Source organism: Microtus ochrogaster, unplaced genomic scaffold (genome assembly GCF_000317375.1).
Source record: "Microtus ochrogaster isolate Prairie Vole_2 unplaced genomic scaffold, MicOch1.0 UNK4, whole genome shotgun sequence".
In the NCBI taxonomy this organism is placed as follows: Eukaryota; Metazoa; Chordata; class Mammalia; order Rodentia; family Cricetidae; genus Microtus; species Microtus ochrogaster.
In genome coordinates, this window is record NW_004949102.1 from 10,995,827 (window position 1) to 11,015,625 (window position 19,799).

The 19,799-nt window shown below is 48.3% G+C and overlaps 1 protein-coding gene across 1 annotated transcript; it reads right to left on the reverse strand.

The window, feature by feature from the left end:
- Nucleotides 1-1,574: 1,574 nt before the first annotated feature.
- Nucleotides 1,575-14,252, reverse strand: Akr1b1 (aldo-keto reductase family 1 member B). The gene is made up of 10 exons (XM_005365803.2): nucleotides 14,112-14,252; nucleotides 9,446-9,613; nucleotides 8,684-8,800; nucleotides 7,648-7,725; nucleotides 7,233-7,355; nucleotides 6,705-6,811; nucleotides 6,324-6,405; nucleotides 5,767-5,850; nucleotides 4,740-4,822; nucleotides 1,575-1,977 (listed from the first exon to the last, which is right to left on the reverse strand). The coding sequence occupies exons 1-10, from the start codon at nucleotides 14,175-14,177 to the stop codon at nucleotides 1,935-1,937; spliced, it is 951 nt and encodes a 316-aa protein (XP_005365860.1). The 5' UTR covers nucleotides 14,178-14,252; the 3' UTR covers nucleotides 1,575-1,934.
- Nucleotides 14,253-19,799: the final 5,547 nt, after the last annotated feature.

The following is a 19,799-nucleotide window of genomic DNA, read 5'->3' on the forward strand; positions in this document are numbered from 1 at the left end:
GCTGTTTCTACAGAGAAACGAGCCCTTGCTAGGCATAGCTACATTCCTGGGTACCATTTGAGAGTTGTAAAGGAACCGTGGGTTCCTGTCGTGCTTGGTTATGATAATTGATATGAATATCAGGAGTAATGACTGACGTGTTTTATTAATTTTTGCGTGTGTGTCTGTGCATGCATATGGAGGTCAGAGGATAATTTGTGGGAGTCAGTTCTTTCCTTCCACCATGTATGTCCCAGGGATCAAATTCAAGCTATCAAGCTCAGCAGCAAACACCCTGACCTGTTGAACCATGTCCCTGGCCTGGATGCCATGTTTGGATAGCTATGTGCCTGATGTTTAAAGGGGTTTAATATTCATGACATCATTTAATCCTTATGTTCACTATAAGCATTTTCTAGACCGAGGAGACAAAGGCCGATTACATAACTTGCCAGTCAGAATGAGTGGAATTGTAGTTCAAAGAACACAGTTACAGAATCGTTGGCCTTGAAGAATCCTGGAGTCTGAAATACACTGGGGGTTTGGCCTCATTTTCACTTACTGACAGTGCTTTTAGTTTTAACTCTCTTCCCAGTGATTGTCCCTATGTTCTCCAGTGTCTTCTGGCCAATTCTTAACTACCCGGAGAGTTAGGGATGGAGATTAGCCGGGTAATAATCTGTCCTGTTACACTACAGGTGGGATGTAACACTGCCATTTAGAGAGAAGGTGGAACCTGCCTACTCCAGCAAGTTGGACCCAGATGGACCCCTGGGTGCTAGAAGCAGGGCCATCCAACAGCCTGTGCAGGAGGAGCTCATATTTTGAGGTACGGAATTAGTTCTAGTTCCTCCTCTGGAGAGGCCTGGCAACCACTGGAGCCCAACTCACCTTCAGGAGTTTCATAAATGCCAGTAACACATAAGACAGTCACTGGGCATTTGCATTTGGGTCATTCAGCAAACTAAGCCAGAACAAAGCCATCAGCTTTGAAGCCTCAGGTCACAGTGTGACCTCTCTCTCTGCCTTGTGTCAGCTGAATCCTGGATGAGGAGACGTCACCATAGAAGCCAGCAAGAGCATGAGAGGCCCAAAACCTACTCCATAACCTCAGAGTGTCCACCATATCCAGCAGATGTCAGCTCTTGTACCTTTCTCCCCTGTCTAGACGCGGGGCTCCACAGAAAGCCTTGTTTTGCTCAGGTAGAGCTGCCTTTTGATTTTGACATTCATAGAGAGGAGGGCCACCTAAGTAATATGTGACATCAAGGAGCTTTATGTCCTAGCAGATAGCCCTGGCTACAGCGACAATTGCCCAGAATCTTGTAAACTCTCAAGATCCCTGGTATGACCTGGCCAGACTGCTCAGTCTTCAGAGGCAAGGTCCTGACACCCTCTGTTTAAGTTCACCATGTCACCAGGATGTAGCCCAGGATGCGTCCCACCCCCAACACTAAGTGTCAAATGTTAGCATAAGGGTCCTCATTTTGTTCACAGCTCATCAGCCTGTGCTTGGGTACTCGGGGAGGGCAGGCCGGGAGTGCAGCAAACGCGGCCTAGCGTTCCGCAGAATAAGAATAAAACGGAACACCACCAAATTCACAAAAGCAGTTTTTATTTGAGGCAAGAAGTCTGACCGAAAGGACTACAGCTCTGAGCACTTAACTGTTAGTGGCACTACTTGGACTATAAATCTTGCTTCTCTTTGGTTGGAAAGGGTTCTTGTGTTAAACGTTCTGGTGGGGGGGTGGGGGTGGGAGGTGTAAGAACGGCTGAAGGAAACCCGTCAGCTATTGAGAATGCTCTCCAGGGCCTATGTCAGACTAACAGACCCTCGTTGTCTGAACCTCAAGGTTTCACCCAGTGCAGGGACACAGGCCACACTGCACCTGCAAGGACAGATGAAGCGGGAAGAACAGGCACAAGTCGCTGGGGGAGAGCAGGCATCCACAGCTTCACACTTCGGCATGGAACGGGTAATCCTTGTGTTTAGCACAGCTGTCAGAAAAGAACACATGCGCCTTACAACTCAGCCGCTTCCATAAACTGCACTCACTTACTGTGTGTATGTGTGGGGATGTGCATGCTACAGGACACACGCTGGGGGTCAAAGGACAACTTGTGAGTCAGCTCTCTCCTACCACGTGGGTCCTGGGGATGGAACTCTCTTCATCAGTATTGGTTCCAAATGCCTTAATACACCCAACTATCCTACCAACTCTCAGAGAAAAGTCTTTGACTATAATAAGTCACCTACAGAGAAATCATGTCTGGTCAAGCAAGCCAGTCTGAAGCCTCTTCTGATCACACACATACAGCAGGGAGAGCTGCTCAGCCTTTAGGCTCCTCCTGTCTCATGATGTCATGAACTGGCATGCATGTGAAGAACTGCACCCAGCACTAGGGGTGGGGGCACACTGGGCAGCAAGACCTGATTCTTGCCTCCTAGCAACTCAGACTAGCTAGCAGGAGCATACAGCATCATATCGACACAGGACAAAAAGAGCAGAGATAATGAGACAGCGGAAGGATTTAAAAAGCTGTGTAATGCTGAATCCCAAAGGGCAAGTAGAACAGCAGCGGCTCTCAGGAGAGAGGTGAGGGCACTTCCTTGCCATCTGGAACAAAAATAAGCACCAAACAGTGGCTAGGGATTTGCTGCAGGAAACAGGGGAGGGGCTGGCATGTAGTAGCCAAGGCTCACAGTCTATTTGGTAGGGCCAATGCCGTATACTAGGAACAAAATGGCAAGAGCACTGGGAAAACTGTCAAAGCCTGCACACGTGTGTGTGACACGCACACACATGCACATGAAAAAATAAATCCAGTAAGTTCTGCAATGAAAACCAGAGACAAATCCCAGCTGTCTCCTGCTCTCTGGAGTTGAAAGGGCAGGAGGGTAAACAGAATGTGAAGAAAGGTTATTATGTTACTCCTCAGAAGAAGCTCGTGTTTTCATTAAGTCTGAAGCCCTTTCCTTCTATTAATGTCTAAGCCAGTGGTTCTCAACCTTCCTAATGCTGCGGCCCTTTAATATAGTTCCTCATGTTGTGGTGAGCCCCTAGCCATAAAGTTAATTGCTACTTCGTAACTGTAATTTTGCTGTTATGACTCATAATGTAAATATCTGATACACAGGATATCTGATATGCAACCGCTGTGAAAGGGTCATTAGGCCCACAGGTTGAGAAGCGCTGCTCTAAGCAAAAGGACATTCATTGTTGGCTTCATTTCTTCCCAGACCCCTAATGCAGCTCTACTGTGATAAACATCAGAGGTCAAGAGTGAGCCAGGCCAAGAATACACTACCCTCCCCGAACACTCAGACCACACAGCTCTCCTGACCCACCAGCAGGACAGGCTCACTGTAACAGTGTGTGTCAATGGGAGGGTTGGCATATGGGCAGTTAGAAAAAGCTTCCTGGGATGTCTGACAACATTAAAGCCAGCCTCTTCCTCCCTACCCCAACCCCAATCCATGCCCACTCAGTATTGCTGATGCACAGATGTTTCTAGACTAGTGGTGCAAAGTGCAAGAGAGGCGAATAGAGATGGAGGGGTCAGTTAGAAAGACCATGGTTTGTCCATCCCCAAAGAGTCAATGTAAACATCACAGTGGCAAGGGTGCAAGACTGAATGATGACTACAGGTTCTAAGAACTGAGCAAATGCCACAGACAGGAGATCTACTTCGCTCTTGCCCATTAGATCCAAAGCAAGCAAGCAAACAAGCAAAACCAAAATGATCTTCATGTTAAAAGGTTAAGTGTCATTAATATATTAGGAAGGGTCCTGGCTGGGACTTCTGGACTGGCTCTGTTTATGGCCTATTTAGAACCTGAAGTCCCTGTGATAGCAACATGCATGCTGGCAATCTCAGCCTGAATCACACATGTTACTGCCTAAGGCACACATGGTGGTAGAGGACCCAGTCACCAAGTAAACCCTGAGCAATGCAGAAGGCAAGAGAGAGCAAGAGTAAGAGAATGTAAGCAAGAATCACAGCTAGGAAGGGAAAGCAGCATTATGGCCATTGGGGGCATAGAGGTTGCTTAATTTTTTTTTTAAGATTTATTTATTTATTTTATGTGTATGAGTGCTCTATCTGCATGTTCAACTTTATGCCAGAAGAGGGTATCAGATCCCACTATAGACAGTTGTGAGCCACCACATGGTTGCTGGGAATTGAACTCACAACCTCTGGAAGAGCAGCCAGTGCTTTTCAGCACTGAGATATCAGTGTGGGTCTGGAGCTCCCCAAGAGATTGTTTCTTAGCTTTAAGCATGTCCCCAGGGATTTGGGAGTCCAAACCCCATTTCAGAGGGAAGACAAGAAACCAGCAAAGGTGAATCTGAAGGGCCCTTGGTGACTGAATGGCATTCTAGACCATGGGGCTTTTCGGTATTAGGGCTATCCTGAGCCCAGCGCCAGGGTCTTCCTATCAAAAAGTCACATGCAAATTATTCTAGGAAGGTAGGCATCAGTTGAGCCTCTGGGATCCCCGGAGTTCAGAAAAGCAACTAAAATGTCCAAGTTGGACCAACTGTGCTCTAGCAGGAGGAAGAGACACTGGGCAGGGCTTCGGGCAGCTACCTCCCCTGGCTTTCTGCATTGCTTCCTGCTCTGCATGGATGAGAGACACGGTCTGTGTGAAAGCAGGGTGGGCTGCACATAGAGCCCCTGCTTGGGGCCTGGAGAGATTCTGCTTACTCTACATTACTAGGTGATATCAGACAGTCGTCACCCCGAGACTCACTCACCTCATCAAGGCACACACCCTCCAGTTCCGGTTGTAGCTGAGTAGAGTGGCCACATCCTCCTTGCTCAGCTCGAAGTCAAAGACCTTACACACAAACATGAGAGGAAGAAAAGCCATGAGCCCTGTGGTGAGAGCAGACCAACACCATCAAGTTCCAGGCGGCTCCCACTGCCTGGAGTGCAGATGGCAGGAGAGAAGATGAACTTCAAGAAGACTGTTAATTGCTCTCCACAGGAAAGTGAACAACAAGACTCTGCTACACACTCTTGTGACTACAGCCATGGAAAATTGTGCAAAGAATGCACAGTAAGATTAAAAAAAAGAAGATGAAAAAACACTAGGTCAGTATTTGAAGATTTGTCATCTACCACTTCTTTCCTAATACTGCAGAATATGAGATGAGTGATTAGCCCATTTCTAACAAGACAAGCCTTTCTTCCCACATATTTGCACAGTAAGTGGCATGGTCTTGGAAGTATTGACTAGTTGCTGGTTATGTCATCAGAAGCACCCTAACCGTGGCCTATGGGGGACTACCTGGGGCTGACCGCTAAAGAGCTACACTTCCTTGGTGGTGCCACACTTTGAGCCAGACCTCAGCAGAGCGTCCCTTTGCTTAGAGAGAACAGAGGTTCATGGGATACCAGGACTGTCCTGAAATAGCTCTTTCCCCAGCTTGCCCTCTCACCTGGTAGCCTGAGCTGTTGCGGAAGGCGTGGGTGGTGGTGTTCTGAATGCCACACTGCTGGTGCCCAGATATTCCCAAGCCCTGTTCTGTTCATGACTACTTAGGCATCTTATAGTTAGTGTAGCGACTTCACGGAGCACTTACTGCAGAAGCAGGCACGGTGTCAAGTGCTATGTGCGCCACAAGGACTTGAGCTTCACAATAGCTCTCAAAATAGGGATTATTTTATTTGAGTGCAGTCAAATGACTTGCTCAGAATCACAGCTGGGGAAGGAAGAGGAACTTGAGCCCCACCCCCCATATCACGGAGGGAAGCTGGGTCTGCCAGCTGGGATCTTACCTTCAGGTTCTCAGCAATTCGTGCTGGAGTCACAGACTTGGGGATCACCACCAAGTTCCTTTGTATGGGGAGGCGGATCAGCACCTGTGGACACACCCCAGGCAGTGTGCTATCTCAGTCTACAACTGCACAGGTAGAGAGGTTCAGAGACATCTAGTGGCACTCTAGAGTCCTGCTCTGACAGCTCAGGCATATCACAAGGCCACAGTAATCACTGCACGATCCACAGGGCCCACGGGAGGAAGAGAACGTCTCCCACACTGCAGGTAGTAAGAGCTCTTCTATTTGTAAAGGGATGAGCTTTCATAAATACTAGTAAATACTGTGTCAATGTCCAGGCTCTCTATAAAGGCAGCAGAGACAGAAACTATCATTCCCAGACTACATGGCGATTAATCTTTGAAAGCTCAGATCTCTTCACATTGTATTCTAGGACTCCAAACAAACCATACTTCCAGAGAGGGCTTTATGGAGTCAGCTCCCTCCGCTCCTGACTAGCAGGGACCAACAGGAGCGCAGTTCAGGCAACAGTCTTGAGTAGCTGGAAATGGCCATACCTGGGCTGTAGTTTTATTGTACTTGGATGCAATTTCCTTAATCCTGGGATCCTCCAGGAGAGAAGGGTCTTCGGGCTTGGCCCTGGAACAGACAGTGAGGTTAATAATTGTCACCACTGCCACTAAAGGCAGCTGGCCATCCCAGCCCTGACCCTCCCCGAGTTCTGGGTGGTTGGCCAAGCTCCTGAACTAAAGCTGGGTCGTGATCCACCTGCTGACCTTTGTAAGAGAGTGTTCATCTTGCTCCTTGAAACATCAACCTCCCAGGAAGCCCAGTGGCCCCAGAGAAGGTCTGCATGGCAGCACACACGTCCTCTCTGGGATATCAAGTCATTCCTTTTAGTCATTCTGATTTACAACAGGCACCCCATGGATGCTCACCAGGGCCTGTCAGGAGAGCCAAGGGGACTGTATGCAGTCACCACGATGCCTTTGGAATGGCAGTATTCAATCAGCTTCTCTTGAGTTAGGTACGGGTGACACTCGATCTGCAACATAAACAGGAGGGTTGATTGTAGCAGTGGGCACAAAAGCTAAAAGTCCCGTCTCTCCCCACATGGAAATGTCTGCCTCCCAGACAGGCTGTAACAACTCCCTACATTTCCCAGCTGGTGGCCTTCACATTAAGAACAATGATTTTGTTACCAGTGCTCTACAGCCATAAGCCTTGGCCACTTACCAACTGATAAGGGCCCGCAGATCTCGCTAGCTACCCACTGCTCATATCAGAAGCCACGTTTTTGCTGGCTAAGCCTCAAATCCTATCTCCATAAACCTTCCACTCCCAGATGTGCCTGTCTGTAGTGGTAAATCAGATCTCAGGATGTCCTGGGTGATGTGGACCAATAGGTAAGAGCTAGGACTAGCTGATAAAATAGCATGTCAGCATCCTCCCTGGGGGAGGCTCACCTGATTAACTGCAGGCTTGTATTTTAAGCCAGGTTTGTTTAAGATCCTCTCAATCTGAAGAGGGTTGAAGTTGGAGACACCAATCGATTTCACCAAACCTTCATCCACCAGCTGTTCCATGGCCTAAAAGGAAGAGACAGCTATTTGGGTACTAAATGGATCCCCCCAAAAAACAAGGACGAGAAGCATGTCTGTGTCCATGCCCTCCCCATTCATAGCCAGCACCTTAGCCTTTCAGAAGCTGAGAAGGGCACGAAAGCCGGACGGGCTTTCAGGAGACGAAATAGATAACCATGGAGACAGGATGATTTATACATGGTAAAAGGCGGCAGAGCAGACAGCTCACAACTGGCTCACATGCAACAACAGGACACCAGCAATAAATAAGAAAGGGTCTCAGCCAGAGTCATCTTACCGTCCAAGTGTCCACAAAATCGGTGTCACTGGGAATCACATTTCCTGATGCATCCAGTGGGAAATAATCAGGCCCAGGCTGTCATTAACAATAAAAACACACATATACAAAATGATCAGTAACAGTTCTTTGCAGACCTGTTTTAATCTTGTAGCATTATAAACACAGAGGAAGACGGTGAGAGGCAGATCTCGCAGCCAGGATGAAAAGAAACCAGAAGGTGACCCTGATGGAAGTCCTTGTCGGGACTGGAGCTGGGGCAGTCAGATGGAGATTCGGACACGCCCAAGTCTGAGATTCATTCTGCCAAGGGGAAGAGTACAGTAGAAAGGAAGGTGCTCAAAGCTGGGAAACTCAGGGTGTGTCTCAGCTGTCTCTCAGGCCCTAACACTATCACCCTGTTATCACAGTCCCTGCTGGCTTGTCATACAAAAAACAAAGGGTGAAAATTAAGTCCCTCAGGCCCCAAGAGACCACAGTGAGCTAAAATAGCTGGAGGATAAAACCCACAAGCTTTCAATCTGGGTAACCATGCAGAAAAACAAGCCAGGGGCTAGAGGCAGAAAATGTAGTGATTCTGAGTTCTGCGGTGCAGAGACCCAGGTCGTAAGCATGTGTTTACACAAATGAGAACGACCTGGATGGAGGTACAGACTCCTATGCGTGAGCAATGTGTGTACAAGCCTGGAGAGGGGTGGGCAGCAGAGGGCGCATTGCACCTGCACCTACAGCCGAGGGCAAGAGGGCAACAGGAGCCAGAGTGGCCATATTCATCACCAGGACTAAATTCTAGAAGCACCGAGTGAAAATAGTGGTGCTTCCAAACTCCAAAGGTGCATCTGAGTCACCAGTGGTCCGGATGGTGGGAGAGGCATGAGGCTGGTTCTAATACATTGTGGGTGATGACACTGATGCCGGTTCGAGGCCCACACCTCTAGCAGCAGAGACAAGAAGAATCAACCACCTCCAATGTGCTAATAAGGAAGATAACATGGAATCTAAGTCACAAGGACTCAATCCCAGCCGTGCCTCTTACCTTGAAGCCTGTTGGCCAGTGAATCAGGTAGAGATCCAAGTAGTCCAGCTGCAGGTCGCTGAGCGTCTTCTGGCAGGCTCCTTTCACCATGCTCTTGTCGTGGAACGTGCACCACAGCTGGAGCCAGCAAAGATATATCTCATCCCCACTGCACAAATGCCGCTTCCCAGATGGAAGCCACACAGCTCCAAGGCAGAGGACACACCTCCTCTCCCCATAACACTGCCATTAGCAGTGGCTGGAGAGCTCCCAGTTCATATTGGGGACCCCAACTTTCCAAAGGAAATGTGGGATGGTCAGGCCAAGGGCACCTCACAAAGACCAAACAAGGCATAACTATGGAATGGACAGGCCAACTATAGAAGCAGAGGTGCTAAACACGTTCTAGGTCTACTTTCCTGCCAAGCTGATCTTCATGGAACCAGCCACACCCTCCATTCTGGGCTCTTTTGTGTACCTACGGCCTCTACAGGCCAGCAGTGAAACCCAGTCTGTAAATGGGAACTAAGTTCTGCCCCTGAAGAAGCTCCTTAAAAAGAAAGAGTCACCTCAAGCAGTCTCATCAGCACAGGGCTCTCTAATCTATAGGTCCAACAAAGAGATCTATAGGTGAACAAGCACCAGGTCCCCTGTGGGCTTGAGCTGGACCTGGACGAATCACCTACCCAGAGCTAACTGCCATCATGGTTAAGTGAACCCGACTGGCAGTCAGGTCCCCTGGCTGAGTGTGACTCGGGCCCCAGGATCCTGGCAGGTCGGTACCTTGCTGACGATGAAGAGATCCTGGCGCTTCACCACCTGCTCCTTGAGCTTCTCCTGGAGGGCCACTCCCACCTCCTTCTCATTCTGGTACACCTGGGCACAGTCAATGTGGCGGTACCCAAGGTCAATGGCAACCTTCACGGCCTCGGTCACCTGGCCAGGAGGGGACTGGAAAGGAAGGAATATAAGCCATAAAATTCAAAACAAAACCTTGCAGAGTTTGCACAAAGCCAAGGAACAACAGCGGTCTTGGATCAGGATCTTGTTCTGCCATTACATCTGTGTGATAGCATTCCACAGTCAGCCCCCAGACAGGGGACCAAGGTGTAATGGCGCATTCTTTCACCTTAGCAGAGCCTGATAGCCACTTGCCAGCAGCACAGATTGCTCGAAGCCAGTTGTATGTATGATCGCATCACTCTGGAGGGAGAGGCTTGGGAGTTGTGAGGTTGAGGCCAGACTGGGCCACACAATGAGGCCACGTCTCAAACAAACAAATAAACAACAACAACAAACAATCCCCACTAGCTGAAATCTCAGGTAATGAAGAGCGCCATTTCATTTCAACAGTTAAAGATATTTAGCATACAGCAAGAGCTCAACTGCTGCTGACTAGGTGAATGAGAAACCAGTCTAGGAGGTGGACACAGATGACCCCTCGGAGGTGTTAGCAGACAGAAGTCAGTGGAAAAGAAGACAGAAGCTTTGGAAAATTACCACCAGAGTTACAGAACAAACGTGGGAAGCCTGGCCAGTAAGGCAGAGGACAGGCCTGCATGGCCCGGAGCTTCCCCAGCCCCCAGACTGCACAGCGACATTCCCTAGCTCCTGGCTCCTGCCTAGGCCAGAGAACCGAACAAGATACTGCGGGGCACTGCTGATGAACACAGCACATTCCTTCGGAGAGTAGGGGCAGAAGCAAACGAAAAGAAAAACTCCCCAGGGCCGCCAGCAGCTGCCAACATCTACTTTGTCTGGAGCCCTGTGAACAAAACAGTCTGGGAGAAACTATGGAACGCCAGATCAAGTCCATCACCGGCACCTGTTGGCAGGGGCGCTTGCTCCTCAGCCAGCAGGGGAGGAGGCTGCCTGGTGGAGGGGCCGTGCCATTCCGAGGTGTGAGCTACCTCATTAGACGGTTGAGCAAACTCTGGTTTCCCTGAGGAACCTCAGAGGGGACCTAAGGCTTCTCCTTCGATGGTCGAAGGAACTGTTTCAGCATACGCAGGCGAGGACTCCCCTACCACGGGCTCTCTGGGGCACCCAGACATAGCTGTCGCTGATATTAGCTGCGAGGGGCAAGCACATCTCTGCCTGGGAAAGATAGCGTAAGGGGGCCTGGTGAACTGGGGCTCTGCCTCACGGCACATGCTGAACTTCTGCCAGGATTTATGCGCTTTCATTGGCTCCCTCTTCTGTGTGCCTTGTAGTGAGCGTGCTTAGGGCCGGCAGCACCTGGCTCTGGACAGAGTGCGGGGCACAAGGTCCCGGGATGAGCAAAGCCAAACATCTGCCACAGCCACCAAGCATAAACACAATTTGAGACAGGCTTTGAGGACTCCGTCTCGGGGCCTGCACTGACATGCTAAGAGGACCCCCCTCAGCTAGCGATCTTTGCTGGGAGAATGGGGGCCTACAACTCCCTGGAACAACGGGGCCAAGAGTGGCTGAATCCTGGTGACCTTACTTTATAACTCCTGATGGAACGCCAGGTGAGCATCTAGTGCTGTCGTGGGTATAGCCAGTGAGCTCCCACCCCGAACGTGACTTCTGTGCTTGTTTTCTGCTTCCGGTTAACTTGATTTTTCTGTCCCTCAGCGCTTGAGAGCAGACTACATTAACCAAGACTGCAGGTTAACTGGCACCAAACTAAAGTCCACAGAAAAGTCTGTGCGACGTTTTCACTGGAAGACAATGACGGATAAAGACTGGAAGTCCAAAAGGTCAAGGGAAAGCCTGCTCCCAGAGGTGTCCATCCCCAAACCCAGACTCCTGGCAAGTTAGTAAGCAGGCTTACATCTGCCACACTCGCAAGTCTCTGAGAGAAAACCCACAGAATGAGCAAGGCACCACCTTCATGCCCTACCCACAGTCACCACAGAAGCACTTTCCACTGTAGGAGTCAGAGACACCAGCCTCCCTTGTTTTGATGCTGTATGTTTATCTTCCAGCTCAGTACCACAAACAGCAATTCCAAGAGATAAAGACCGAAACCTCAAGAAGGACTCCCTCCCCAGCCTTATCATGCCTGGAGCCTGGTTTAGCACCAGCACTAATAAAACGCGCTCTACTGTAACAAATCAGTCCATCTGTCCTGATTTTGAGACACAGCTCCACCCAGGAGAGATGTGGATCCAGGAGTGGCCCTACTTAGGCAGGATTTATTTGACTATTTTTGATCTTGAAGATGGAAAGGTTGAGGTGCATAGCCTGGTCACTGGCAGGAAACCAAACTCCTATTTCGAAGACCACAGCTCTTCTCCCTGGCCCCAGGACTGTCAGTGGAAGCTCAGGAAGCGGCAGGACAACTCCTGCATATTTTTCTTCTAGGAACAGGTAGTACCCCAAAGAGGCAAAAATCGGACTTGATACCAAGATCTTGCTGGGGAACAATTAGGTCAAAAAATCTCAAGACACTCATGGTTGGGAGGCCCAGAGAGCATTAACTGGAAAAAGTCTCTCCATTTCTGGCAGCGTTCCTAGTCAACACGGGGCAGAGACAATGGCCATGTCCTTACAAAGACTTTCAGCTAGGTCAAAACATTATCAGTCACAGGACGCTGGTCTGTATCAGGTTAGCTGTGTTAAAGGCCTCCTGGCCACACAATCCTATGGGTGTACTTACTATCCAGTGGGAAAGGCAAGTCAGCCAGGAAGAAACTCCATTTAAGTAAGAATGTCTCCCAGCTGCCTGAAATCCTCATCCCTGAGGGAAAAGGGTGTGTGTGTGGGTGGGGGTTATGAAGGCCCTAAGGGAGAGTGGATCACAGACTACCAAAGTCCTGCTGCTGGTCTGTAGGGTACTACAGGACCACTGACACGTTTCCGCGGCAACAAGAAACTGCATCCACGTGCCCTCTCCTGAGACTGCCCCAATAGTTACATTGTTTGTTATCTGCCAAGGAACATGCACACATATGCAAGCAGCAGGTTGACATTCTTTTTCAAAAAGGAAAACCTTCAAGTCTCTACTGGCCTCCTCCATCTTCCCTCCACACTCTTCCATACGAACCTCACCTGGCCCCAGAAACACAAGTGGACACGTTCTCAACATAGTTTCGTCTCCAGTATAGTTTTTGACCTTAACCTAACACATGACTTCAGGATCCATTCTACAAGTCAGGCACTGTGGGAAGTGACGGAACTATCTGTGAAGAGACTAGAAGGATTTAAACATGTAAACTTGTTATTTTAAACAAACAGCTGTGGCATGCTCTCCAGCAACTGACTTGTGCAATTTTCCTCCTTACGTATCTGAGACTTGATCTCCAAATGCTGGCCTGTGAAATCAAGTCCTCAAGCTACGACCACGGTTTCTGGGAAAAGGGGATAGAACTAACGCAGAAGAGCCCTACTCATACTGTGGGTCAGGTCTTCCGAAACGTCTCCTGTAGTTTCGGTGCCTGTGTGTGCTGTGTCCTGCAGTTGTGCTGGCTGCAGCAGGGACACCATCTTTCTCATCACTCCCATGCACGGAATTCAACCTGGCATGGTGGTAATTCAATGACACCTCTACTAGAGTCACCAGTGCGGCCCTCTGGAAACTCCGGCTGATCTACTGCCTCGAAACGCACTCAGAGACAGGTAGTCTACACCGTTTCTTCCTCGCCCTATACATTCATTACCCATCACAACTGTAATTTGGGTATAAACGGACTCTGTCCTGTTTCACAACATGTTTCTCTTTCCCTCACTGTGTCTAAGTGTCCCGGTCCATATTCAAAGTTCCTTTAAGACCCAGGTTACAGTGGTGGGATGTAACAAATATAATACCATAGACAAACTACCCTACAAGTAGCTTTAGAACTGGGTTTTTCTCTGCTTCAGTAATGCCACCAAATCTGGTTCCTTGGTTGCCACATAATCAAATCAGATACAGCTTTTAGTTTTTAGTTATCTGTTCTGTTTTTTTTTTCCCCCTTCCGAATTTCACTCTGATGTATCAGGCCCTCTTCTCAACCCTGCTGTGCTGGGTTGAGTTTTGGGGGCTGTCCCACCACGAGCCCTCTTCTTTATCAGTGGGTGGCACCCAGCAATGCGGAAGCCAGATTAATCCCCAGCGCCTAAGTCGACAGAAAAACAGGCGAGTTCCTAGCAAACTCTCGCCTCCTAATTTAATCATCTCGGGCCCATTGGCCCAACTGGCTCATTCCCGAGAGAGCAACATCCGGGGCCAAGTGGAGACAACCCACACGTGAGGCTGGGGCGCCACAGGTGCCTGATGACAAAGCCTGGGGCTCGGGTTCTGATCCTCTCGTCCGGCGGGTCCCGGTGGGGTGTGTCTCCACCTGGGGTGCCCACGCGCCCTCCAGCCGCTAGACCCGAGCCCCACACGCGGGGCCGGGCCCCGATGTGCAGGACAGGCCCCGCCACTCGAGCCCCGTTCAGCGCAGGCCGCTCGGGGTCACCCACGCGGGTGGTGGGCTCTGCCCCTCAGTGCACCTACCTTCCAAGTGCCCAGGCCCAGGGTGGGCATCTTGGCGCCGTTGTTGAGCTCCAGATGGCTGGCCATGACCGCTACGCGCTACACACCCTAACGGACAACTGTGCGGCGCTGGCTCCGGCGCGCACCTTTAAATAGACTCAACGGCCTGCAGAAAGGACGCCTGCGATTGGTGCAAGGCGGAGTGAAGGCGCCTTCTCATTGGTCGCTGCCGCGGGCCTTGAGGGGTCGGCGAGGATGCTTCTCCCTTCTAGGTCCTAGCGGCGCGGAAAGCTCCAGCTGCTTTGCCTGCGCCCCACGTGGCAGAGTGTTTGTCTGCTGATGTAGTGGCAGAATGAGCCTGTTCTGAAAATAACCCGCAACCTAGAGATACAGAGACTGGGAAGAAGTTTTGGTTTCATTTTAGAGCCCAGAAGATGTTTTGTGTCTTTTCCAATCCCAGAAAGACACTTTTCTGAAATCTTACACGTCTTGTTTTCAATCTGACGAAGCAGATAGGCTTCAGGTGTGTTTAAGTGCGCTTTTTTCCCCCTTAGATTAAAATGCTTGTAACCGTTTTTGCAGAATACCACGAAATTTACACCACCCTTTTGTATATCTTCCTACCACCCCCCGGGGTCTGTACATGCTCAATATGGTTCAACAAGTATTGGTGCAAAATCTAACAACTGTTGAAAACCTTCATAAACTTGATCCAAAACACATAAGTGATTCTGGAAAGCACGATTGTTGAGCTGACAGGTTCCCGTGTAGCAAGGTGACCAAACTCTGGAAGAAAAGTGAATGGGCAGAACCCCACAAAAGGAAAAGTCCGCTCTCACAGTGCAATCTCAAATAAGGAGGCGCTAAATGAATTGACCAGTTGTGCCAGGCAGAAAGACAGACTTTTCCTAAAATAGTCCAAGTTTCCCCCAAGAACTATTGAGGCAAGTTTGGTACTCTTCCAGTATTCATCTGGGCGATGCTCTCCTCCATCCCTTGTTCCCTCTGCTGGGTCATACTCAGTCGCAGCCTGGTTATGCAACTCGGCAGCTGCATCTGCTGAGTCATGAGTCAGGAACCCACCTCTCTATAGTCCCATTCTGGTGATTTTCCAGTCGGTGCCCTCTTAAGAAGCGACACTCCCCCACTCTTATCCTGGGGAAAATTTATAAAGAACAGATATTTTTCCACTTGAATTTTGTAAAAGAAAAAAAAATCTTGTGCATGGGGAAATTCTGATGTAAGTTTTCTCTAAATAGCAGAATTTGATTTTGAGTTTAGTGCTAGGAACTTGGTTTGTGTAAGAGAGCAGACGACATGGCCAACCACTTGCCCTCTGCTAAATCCCTCTTGGCATTCAGACTGCTCTGCCACTGGAACCTCCTGGGTCCAGCACAAAGGGCTGATGTCTTGTGAAGCCATGCACCTGCGCTGTGTTGCAGGCCACATCTCTTCACTCGGCATTTAGAAAATTAAGGCAAAAGGACTGAGACGTTGGGGTCAGCCTGGCTGCTTATGAGATCCTGCCTCACAAGGTAAAGAGGACAGTCCTACCACTGCAACAAAGCATGCATCTTTAGCAGCAGGTGGTACACACAGAAGGGTCACCACCAGTTATGAAAATGCACTATATACCAAAAGCTTTGTTATTGCAAAAATAACCAAATATAATGTCTGATTGCCTAAAACTCAGCCTTTTGCCTGGGCTATTCAAATGTGTAAAGACATACACCCAAGGATTTCTACTATCCCTCATAGTGTTAAAGTTGAGACACACTATTACAATAGCCTCTGGGTAACTTCTGTTGCCTCTATAATTCTTGCAAAACGTATTGTGCATGGATCAAATTCTTTAAAGAATATAGCCAGGCATGGTAGTGGAGGCCTTTAATTCCAGCACTTGGGAGGCAGAGGAGTGGATCTCCGTGAGGTCCATAGAAAAGCCCTGAAAGGGAAACTTTCTGTAAACCTTTCTGTTAAAGCTTTCTAGTTTAACCTAACACACTCTGATAATAGACTCCCACCACGGGGCTTATTTCCTGAGAATCTAACTTAAGAGAACACTCTTAAGTGAGAGAGGGAGGGGACGAGGAGAGAAAGCTATACTGTAGGTATAGGTGTGAATTTTCATGAGAGACGTGAGTACTGCCTGCGATTTTATTCCCAGGGCACATCACATCCCAATATCACACAGACATCTGTACATGTGCATACAAAAATCAATGCAACACATATAAAGTCCAATGCTAGCAAGAAATAAAGTTCAGCCATTAAATGGGAAGACAGCGTAGACATGAGGAAGAGTGTATTTGAGCTGATACTAAAAAAAGTAGACACAAAGTCAGTAAACAGGAGCTAATGACAAGCAGGAGGAAGAGACATTGCTTTGGAGGAAGGAAGAAGCATAAGAAATGAACGGCATTCAGATATCAGTGGTCAGACTATTTCCTTTGTAAACACGTTACTTTTTGCAACTAAAAGACCACCTCTGGGGCAGGAGAGACGGCTCAGTGGTTAAGAGCCCGTGGCTGCTCTTCAAGAGGAACCAGGTTCAATTCCCAGGACCCACACAGAGACTCACAACTGTCTGCAACTCCAGTTCCACACCATATTCTGGCCTCTGAGGGCATCAGACACACTTGGTATATAGACATACATGCAGGCAAAACACCCAAACACATTAAAGCAAAACAAAGCAACAACAAAATACAAAGCCACAGGGATAGAATGATGACTCAGCAGTTAAGAGCATTTGCTGCTCTCCAGAGCTGCTGAGTCCAGTTCCCACAAGCCACACGAGACTTACAGTTGCCTATAATTATAACTCCCAAGGATCTATCCGATGCCTCCTTCTGGATTCTGCAGGTGTCTGTACAAATGTGACATACAGTCTCTCTCTCTCTCTTTTTCTCTCTCTCTCTCTCTCTCTTTCTCTCTCTCTCTCTCTCTCTCTCTCTCTCTCTCTCTCTCTCTCACACACACACACACACACACACACAAACTCATATACTTGAATGAAAAGGTAAATTCTATAAGTGTTTTTTTAATTTAATTAATTAATTAATTAATTTATTTAGTATACAATAGTCTGTCTGTGTGTATGTCTGCAGCCCAGAAGAGGGCACCAGACCTCATTACAGATGGTTGTGAGCCACCATGTGGTTGCCGGGAATTGAACTCAGGACCTTTGGAAGAGCAGGCAATGCTCTTAACCACTGAGCCATCTCTCCAGCCCCCAAGTGTTTTTTTTTTTTTAAGGACAACCTGCTTTTAGCTGCTAGCTGCCCACAGATGCCCAGAGTCTAACACTACTTTCATGAGCTAGTACTCACAGTCCTGTCTTCAATGTGATGGAACTCCGTGAATATACTAACAGCTACTGCATTGCATACTTTTAAAAGATGAATAACAATCTGTGTGAATTAAACCCCAATCAAGCAGCTATAAACAAGCCAGCCAAGGCTACATGTCGTCCAGCTCACCCTGGCTGGTGAAGGTGAGCTTCCGGACCCATGGTCTAAAGGTCTCCTATGATTGCTTTTATTGTTCCAACCCAAGTCTTCAGAATTTGCTGTCAGAGAACCAAAGGGAGGGAGGGTCTCACACAAATTGTACGGGTCTGGAAATGGCGCACATCACTTCCACTATCATCGACTGGCCTTGTGTCCTTGTTTGCTTTCTATTGCTGTGATAAAAACTGACCAAAACCATCTTGAGGAGGAAAGAGTTTATTTGGCTTACAGGTCCCGGTCCCGGTCCATCACTTTGGGAGTTCAGGGGAGGAGCTCAAGCAGAAACAGAGGCTCTGATTTGCTTCCCTTGACTTACTCAGCTTGCTTCCTTACATAACCCAGGACCTGCTACAGAAGTGACTTTCAATTTGTTAAAGCATGATTCGCAGTAAGAATTATATCTCAAAACACAATATCATATATATATATATATTTTACCCAAATACATATATGTATGTATTATGTTATGAGATATAATTTTTACCCACTTGTGTATATACATATGTGTGTGTTCCAGGGTCCTCTGAGCAGAGAGGACTTAACTGAGAAAATGCCTCCATCAGATTGACCTATGGCCATGTTTGTGGGACATTTTCTTGATTAATGATTGATGTGGAAGGGCCCAGTCCACTCTGGGCCATGCCACTCCAGGCAGGTGGTCCTAGATAATATATATGCAGGCTGAGCAAGCCAGCCAAGAGGAACAAGTAGGTGGGCGGCGTTCTTCCACGGTCACTGCTTCAGTTCCTCCCCCCGGCATCTCTTCAGGATGGACTGTAGCCTAGAAGCTGACATAAACCCTTTCTCCCGCAGGTTGTTTTTGGTCATGATATTCATCACAGCAACAGAAAGCAAACTCTCTTGCTGTTTTCTGCTCCTTTGAGAAGCTGCTGCCCCATAGGGTGGAGCTCCATCACCCTGCCTTCTCCAACCTGATAGACTGAAATCCTTGTGAGCCCGAATCAGCCCTTCCTCCCTCATGTTCGTTCACAGTGATGGGAAAAGTATCTCACACAGTGGCTTTCCCACCCTATCTGCAGGCACGTCTCTCCCCCTCTACTCCCACCCTTCATCAGTGTTGTTACAAGAACCCTTTTGGGCGTTCAGGGTGGGGATACAGGGCATGGCAAGAGAGAGGACACAGGGTGCTGGAAGGGCCTTAGCCCCAACCTTGAAGGAGATGAGACTCAGAGATATAAGAAACGGGTCGGCCTGAGCTGGCTCCTGTGTGTCAATATTTGTTCACGTTTGTGGCCAGGTTTAGAGGACAAACATCATTGAGTTAATTGTTAATCTCATTTCCTCCTACCTGATAGGGGAGGAAAACAAAAAGAAACGGATGAACCAACCAACAAATGAATTTTGTCATGCTCTCCTTGACTGTGGCAAGTTCTTATGGATGAGATCATCCAAGATGGTTGCTACATCGCTCTTAGCAACAGGGGATTCATAGGCATTATCTCCACAACCGTCTCACAGAGACATCTACCTATACTCCTATACTTTTCTATTTGCAGAAAGAATACACTGAGTTTTGTTGATTTAATTTGTCCCAAACTAAGAAGTTAATAAATGGCTTTACCTTGAAACTTTGGTATTTTGTTCAGCCTGGATCATTGTTGCAATAGATTTTTAAAGTTGCATTGCAGCATTATTCATCTTGATTTTGACTTTAATTAATTGGCTGGTTGGTTTTGAACCTAGTCTTGCTATGGAGCTCTAACTGACTTTGAACTTGGGATCCTTCTGCCTCAGCCTCCAAGTGCTGGAATTACAAGTCTGTGCTACCATGCTAGCTTGAGTGTGGAAAGGTATGGGCATTTCTCCAACCCTCTAAGCAGAAAACACCCCACTGGCCTCATGCCAGCTAGATCATCAAAGGCGCTAAGTACCAAGTGCCAGGGACCGGGATATTGACACTGAGCAATCATTACTCCTGGGCAATCATTTATGGCTATCATGTTACGAAGAGTTGACACCTGATGGGTCCAAACTATCCCCTTCAGCTTCTAACCATGAAAGCTCCGAAAAGATCAGGTGAAGGAAACACCCCAACTAAGACGACTTCTTAAAAACACACTAAACCTTAAAATTGCAACATACTTGTCCCAGGATGTGTGTGCAAGAGGTCAGAAGATAACGTATGAGAACGGATTCTTTCTTCCCTCCATCGACGAGTCTCTCAGATCCAGCTTAG

Excerpts from the sequence above, each read along its gene's own strand:
- Akr1b1 (XM_005365803.2), bottom strand. The coding sequence starts at position 14,177 with ATGGCCAGCCATCTGGAGCTCAACAACGGCGCCAAGATGCCCACCCTG. Across the intron at positions 7,726-8,683 it reads ACTGGCCAACAGGCTTCAAG|CCTGGGCCTGATTATTTCCC; the intron begins GTAAGAGGCACG and ends TGTTAATGACAG. Across the intron at positions 6,406-6,704 it reads GGCTCTCCTGACAGGCCCTG|GGCCAAGCCCGAAGACCCTT; the intron begins GTGAGCATCCAT and ends TGTCTGTTCCAG.